This window comes from Schistocerca serialis, chromosome 8 (genome assembly GCF_023864345.2).
Source record: "Schistocerca serialis cubense isolate TAMUIC-IGC-003099 chromosome 8, iqSchSeri2.2, whole genome shotgun sequence".
NCBI lineage: Eukaryota > Metazoa > Arthropoda > Insecta > Orthoptera > Acrididae > Schistocerca > Schistocerca serialis.
The window spans coordinates 51,460,519-51,467,916 of NC_064645.1; the positions used below are offsets into that span (position 1 = coordinate 51,460,519).

Here is a 7,398-nt window from a genome sequence, read left to right on the forward strand (position 1 = left end):
GCAATGTCGCCAAACAAGGATGCGACCATCATGAAGCTGTAAAAAGAACCTGGATTCATACGAAAAAATGACGTTTTGCCATTCGTCACCGAGGTTCGTCGTTGATTACATCATCGCAGGGGCTCCTATCTGTGATGCAGCGTCCAGGGTAACCGCAGCCATGGTCTCCGGGCTGATAGTCCGTGCTGCTGCAAACGTCGTCGAACTGTTCGTGCAGATGATTGTTGTCTTGCAAACGTCCCCATCTATTGACTCAGGGATCGAGACGTGGCTGCACGATCCGTTACAGTCATGAGGATAAGATGCCTGTCATCTCGACTGCTAGTGATACGAGGCCGTTGGGATCCAGCGCGGCGTTCCGTATTACCCTACTGAACCCACCGATTCCATATTCTGCTTACAGTCATTGGATCTTGACCAACGCGAGCAGCAATGTCGCGATACGATAAACCGCAATCGTGATAGGCTACAATCCGACCTTTATCAAAGTCGAAAACGTGATGGTACGCATTTCTCCTCATTACATGAGGCATCACAACAACGTTTCACCAGGCAACGCCGGTCAACTGCTGTCTGTGTTTGAGAAATCGGTTGGAAACTTTCCTCATGTCAGCACGTTGTAGGTGTCGCCACCGGCGCAACCTTGTGTGAATGCTCTGAAAAGCTAATCATTTGCATATCACAGCATCTTCTTCGTGTCGGTTAAATTTCGCGTCTGTAGCACGTCATCTTTGTGGTGTAGCAATTTTAATGGCCAGTAGTGTACTTAATGAACATAATAGTTTTCTATTCGTGTGCTCTTATGTAGCGAAGTGTAATATATACAGCCCTTTAGTGACCACTGTTTCATTCAGTAGTATCATGAACCCCATATCTACACTCCTGGAAATTGAAATAAGAACACCGTGAATTCATTGTCCCAGGAAGGGGAAACTTTATTGACACATTCCTGGGGTCAGATACATCACATGATCACACTGACAGAACCACAGGCACATAGACACAGGCAACAGAGCATGCACAATATCGGCACTAGTACAGTGTATATCCACCTTTCGCAGCAATGCAGGCTGCTATTCTCCCATGGAGACGATCGTAGAGATGCTGGATGTAGTCCTGTGGAACGGCTTGCCATACCATTTCCACCTGGCGCCTCAGTTGGACCAGCGTTCGTGCTGGACGTGCAGACCGCGTGAGACGACGCTTCATCCAGTCCCAAACATGCTCAATGGGGGACAGATCCGGAGATCTTGCTGGCCAGGGTAGTTGACTTACACCTTCTAGAGCACGTTGGGTGGCACGGGATACATGCGGACGTGCACTGTCCTGTTGGAACAGCAAGTTCCCTTGCCGGTCTAGGAATGGTAGAACGATGGGTTCGATGACGGTTTGGATGTACCGTGCACTATTCAGTGTCCCCTCGACGATCACCAGTGGTGTACGGCCAGTGTAGGAGATCGCTCCCCACACCATGGTGCCGGGTGTTGGAACTGTGTGCCTCGGTCGTATGCAGTCCTGATTGTGGCGCTCACCTGCACGGCGCCAAACACGCATACGACCATCATTGGCACCAAGGCAGAAGCGACTCTCATCGCTGAAGACGACACGTCTCCATTCGTCCCTCCATTCACGCCTGTCGCGACACCACTGGAGCCGGGCTGCACGATGTTGGGGCGTGAGCGGAAGACGGCCTAACGGTGTGCGGGACCGTAGCCCAGCTTCATGGAGACGGTTGCGAATGGTCCTCGCCGATACCCCAGGAACAATTTGCTGGGAAGTGGCGGTGCGGTCCCCTACGGCACTGCGTAGGATCCTACGGTCTTGGCGTGCATCCGTGCGTCGCTGCGGTCCGGTCCCAGGTCGACGGGCACGTGCATCTTCCGCCGACCACTGGCGACAACATCGATGTACTGTGGAGACCTCACGCCCCACGTGTTGAGCAATTCGGCGGTACGTCCACCCGGCCTCCCGCATGCCCACTATACGCCCTCGCTCAAAGTCCGTCAACTGCACATACGGTTCACGTCCACGCTGTCGCGGCATGCTACCAGTGTTAAAGACTGCGATGGAGCTCCGTATGCCACGGCAAACTGGCCGACACTGACGGCGGCGGTGCACAAATGCTGCGCAGCTAGCGCCATTCGACGGCCAACACCGCGGTTCCTGGTGTGTCCGCTGTGCCGTGCGTGTGATCATTGCTTGTACAGCCCTCTCGCAGTGTCCGGAGCAAGTATGGTGGGTCTGACACACCGGTGTCAATGTGTTCATTTTTCCATTTCCAGGAGTGTATATTCTTATAACGCCGCTAGGACAAAACGTTTTTAAATAAATTCAGTTTATTAATTTTGGCCTTTCCCAATACCTTTTACTAAACTCCTGTGATCCTATAGGAAGCGATTTGTTAATCGGTAAGGTCACCCGGTACAGATACTTCTGACTTCCACAGAGGTATGTCGATGGCTTCGTCGTAACCTCACAAGGGGAGCTTCCTAACGAAAACGTAATTTAGTTTTACATTATTATGCAGAATCTGGTGCCAAAGAAAAGTGGAGTTATTAATTACCTATATGTCAGTTGCCCTGATAGACCATTACTCGTTATACTGAAAGTATTTAGTAACACGTAGCAGATTTTCGCGCTGATCCTGTATAGTATCAGAGCCCCTATATCTGCTGTAAGATTATTAACGCAGCACAATTTTATCAGTTCACACCTGTCATATTAGAGCCCTTTATATCTGTGTACATTGTCCTTGTTCGTAATTAGTATCTTTACGTGCTAAAACTTCAGTTATTAAGCTGATCGCAGACGAAGTGGACATAGAGATGGGATGACATCTGGTTTCGTCTTCGGAGTAATCCTATCAGAACCTGCACCAAGAATCCTGGGCCACCTCTGATTCGCTCCAGTGAGAGGCTGTAACACATGTTTGCGAGTTGTGCCATTGACGTCGCGTGTGCTGTTATTACTACTATTTCACATAAGTAGTCTGGCTAGGTTAAGTAGTTGCAAACTCACGCTTATCTCATCACGTGAACAATTGTTGATGGAATTTTAATAAACCAGAAAAGACTGCACTGATGCTCTTCATGTGTCAGGTCTGTTTTAAGAAATTTAAGTTGTTCTCCGTATACCATTTGTGTCAGTCACAGAGGATTTCATTAATACAGTTGGAATGTATTCGAAGTCTGATTAACTTCGACTAATTCTTACCAAGTTTTCTGCTATGTTAAGGTAGTCACTTCGTTTCGACCATGTACGTTAGATGAGTCATCACTTTCTTGCAGGCATAAATCGCCGAACTGTTGTAATTGATTCCGAGTGCTTTATTGGTTCCCTACTGTCTCATAACTGCCACTGATGGTATATGGGGCGTCATTGATATTCAGCTTACGGTTTCGTTCGAGGGTATCCTACTAAAGTGTTCAGGTGCGTTAACAGTCTGGCCTTCCGGAATTAATAGTCGAGGAGGCATGTCTGGAGCATCAAAAATTCTCGATAGACGTGATCTGGCAGAGTGGCTGATTCTGCAATGAGTGCAGTTTAAGAAGTACCTTTTGTTTCTCGGCTCTCAACCTGTCTGTCCACTTCTCCCTGCCTTCCCTCCACGGCAGTAATGACGCTGACTTACCCCAGCAGGGCCCTCCTGCGGCGCGGCGACCAGTTTATTCTCACGTCTCTTGCGGCGACGGCGACGCCGTTCAGTGTGTTTGCGCTCGCGGTCATCAGACGGTGGTATTTCTTCGGCTGCATTTCTCTTCTTGACGCGCCCAACAGCATGGCCCTGTAGATGGTTTGGTTTTACTATCGCTTATTCAGCTAGGATGTCATATGTCTAACAGAAGGAAACTTTAGACAACTGACTTAGCTTTGTTAAACAGATTGTATATCAAGTTAGCAGACCATAATTGTGTCTAATAGCGAATGTGAAATGTGATGCTATAGGCGTTTGTCAAAAAATAATATATCAAATAGAGATAGGGAACTGAGAGGCACGTGAATGAAAAGGGTGCAGAATGTTTTAACGTGGCACACTTAACAAAATAAAGGTTGGTTGACACGAATAATGATAAGGCATGTAGGAATAATAAACCCCGCACCTGAAAGAGGAAGAATGCGAAGGTGTGAAAAGTGTATAAACACCAGATTGTTGTCCGCGCACTGTGTAGTACACAACATATGAAGAAAGCTGAAACAAGTCAATAGGTATATGACTCGAAAAATATAGACATTGTCTGTGATCCGTTTTGTGTATAACGTTTGTATTGCATCTTTGCTCACTAATAGCGACAGTAGAGCAGAAGTATACATACAGCAAGAACATAGTAAAATACGCAGGCAATTGTAAACAAGAAAATTTGCCAGCGAGAACCCACATTTATTTTTATAATACTCTCTGTTAACACCTTAATTTCTCTCACTTGATCCTCTGATCGTCACGTGAATATACGTGTAAAGCTCTATGACACGGCCTAGTCTACCCCGAATTCACATTCTGGAAGCCTACACAAAGAGATTACCACAACATCGTTACCTTTTGTTTAAGAGCCCCTCACACTATACAACTCTCTGTTCTATCTTCGTGTGGTGTGGTCTGGTCACTTATATTCTTATTAACTGTTCTTCATGTTTCAAAACCTTATTCTGCATGTCGCATTGATGGGGGCCACAAGCACTGGAACCGTAAACCATATTACGTCGCATTGGTATCGTGTCTGTTTCTCCTACAGCTACTGAATAGAAACTGAAGTCGGATTTGTGCCCCATATTACCGACAGCATATGCCCACTGCAGTTCGTAGCAGCACTTAGTTTCATGAACAGGTACTGAAGCTAACACTCCGTATGGTCGTACATCCTGTACTGGACACATGAGGTAGCATGTCGAATGCACATGGGAAACCATGTTGAGACTGAATCGACTGTTACCATGCGTTTTTAGCTTGTGTTTCAAACGAGTGGTATATTCCGTATCCTTGTAATTTTACAACAGAAGTTTACTTTCCACAGCAATATCATTCCGTTGTATGTCACATTTATTTTAGGATATTGTAACCACCGCTATTTTGTATTAATGGATTACAACAAAGTGAGTTCCTTACCTAGCCCCACGTGTAAAAATGAGAGAGCTGTCTGGGAGAGTGACTGATTCTGCGATGTATACCCGGTTGTACTGATGTTTGCTCACCTCTGCACGGCCGTCCTTGCGAGTATCGTCCTTACTATTCTCTTCTTTCTTGATGCGAGGGGCAGGTCCTGGAGTCGGTTTACAGGGAAAGATCTCGAAGATGGACGGATATTCTGGCTCCCTTCTCTCTCTGAAGCGTCCGTACTCCATAAACTGTGGGTGTTTTGGTTTTGCTATTACTGACTCTTGTAGTATTGCATATATCTAACACATAGGAATACTCTAGAGATTCGACTTACCACACATGAATGGATTTTATGTCGCATAGGCAGTTCGTATGTGTAAAGTCTGAAGAATTTGTTACATAGTGTTATACGGAGCGGTTATAAATTAAGAAATTAAATAAAGTTGAGAAATGAGAGGTACAAGAGTGAAAAGGTGAGGTAAGCCTTTAAAGGAACATGCTCAACAGGATTGGACGCAGGTTAATGGGACTGCTGCTAAGAAATCCTAAACTAGTTAACGGCCACTTGAAACCAAAACTTTTGTGTAGGTGCTAACTGTAGAAGATATTAAGCAGATTTTGCCAATGCAGCGTGGTAAACTTACTGATATAAAAAGATTAGCCCACGAAGAAGAATGAAACCAGTCAAGAGACTCATGTTCCATAACCATAATTGATTACCTTTGGATCAGGATGTCTATAACGTCTATGATGATGTTTTATTTACTAATTACAGCAGTACATATGTATACATAGATGTGAACACTAAGTACAGAGTAAATTTTGAAATCAAATATAAACATGAAAGTTGGAAACGAAAATATAAAGTTATGCTAATAATACTACCCTAAATCATCTGCTGAATTAAATTAATTAATGTAATACCTTGATAATATCATATCAATTAGGTGTCCTGATAAATTATTAGATGGAAAAAATTTAGCCACATATAATAATTCAGATTCATGGCACGGTGTAACAGTTTCTGAAATTGTATACTTGCTTAAAGTTACTATGTATTTTTTTCTTTAATGTTTCACACCCATGATACTACTCCATATGTACATCGTTATTCTTTTTAATTATTGTTTTATTATAGGGCAATTGTTTCGTTTAGGTACCTCCCTTAGTAAACATACTTGATCTACCGTTACAGAATATCTTTCAATGGCCTAAATGGTTTCCACTTTTTTGGTAACATCTAAGTTTCATTGGCAATTGTTCTTGTATGTTTATAGTTCCAGAACCTCCGCTTTGATGTAACAAAGGCAGTATTTCTCCATCGAATAATATAGCAGTGTTATCAAATGGAAAAGCAAGCAAGTATTCGTAAGCGCCAATGCTTTCAATCAAGTTTTCCCTACCAATAAATGCAAGGAGCGTTCTAATGCAAACCAGACGAACAATTAGCCATTAGATCGGACCCAGGGGCCATTATTCCGTAATACTTTCGATTTCCACAGGGTTTCTATAATCAGTGATCTACCACGCACCATTGGTATTCTTTAAGGGAGTAATCTTAACTGTCACCCGTGCTACGACTCCATAACAGCACTTATGCTGACGCATTGACGATGATATTATGGTTATAGCACAGAGACTCTTTGGGGATACGTATTGACTGACAGAGTCAGTGTTCTTTTTGTGACGAAGTATCCTGTCTATTGCCTTTCAGTAGAGCATGACAATTCCGAAACAGTGACTCTTTTGCACGGTTTACGCTTTTGTTGTTGTAACTGGTAACTCAGAATGCTTGTCTGAGACATAGGAAAGGCTTTCATCAGGGGAACAAGCCGACAAATTATTTATTGTACTGGTTCGCCATATTCAGACGTCGTGGGTCGAGATTTCCACCACACTATGTGATACGTGTGGCCAGGAAAGAGCATATATTCTAAAACGGTTCCTGTCTGTCTCCATTCTTGAATCACACTTCTATCGTTAAGCTCAGCTCAAACAGTGATAACTACTACTGCAAGCGACGCCTTCAGCAGATTTCAGGGTCGTCAATGAGGTCTGGCTTAACCTGAGACAGAGAGTAGCTCACCCAGTGTCCCATTCGTTCATTAAAGAATTCACCCTCGTAGGAGCTTACTGCTGTCGTGAGCCGAAAAACAAAATTCCACAATTCTGGTTACAGTTTGCCATCAGACACTAACGTGTTCATATCATGGTGCCTTTACTTACATTCAGTTTCTGATTACGTGTAATAGGTGTACGATGCCGTTTGATCCACACAATATCTTGACAAGAAAATGTACCGTGAA

At 44.2% G+C, this 7,398-nt stretch overlaps 1 protein-coding gene across 1 annotated transcript in view; it reads right to left on the reverse strand.

Moving 5' to 3' along the window:
• The window catches only part of LOC126416814 (midasin-like), a 118,616-nt gene extending 113,279 nt beyond the window's left edge, over nucleotides 1-5,337 (reverse strand). Inside the window, exons 1-2 of the mRNA XM_050084697.1 lie at nucleotides 5,188-5,337; nucleotides 3,632-3,784 (exon numbers count right to left, since the gene is read on the reverse strand). Of these exons, the coding sequence (XP_049940654.1) occupies nucleotides 3,632-3,784; nucleotides 5,188-5,337 (303 nt within the window). The remainder of the gene's footprint in view (nucleotides 1-3,631; nucleotides 3,785-5,187) is intronic.
• Nucleotides 5,338-7,398: the final 2,061 nt, after the last annotated feature.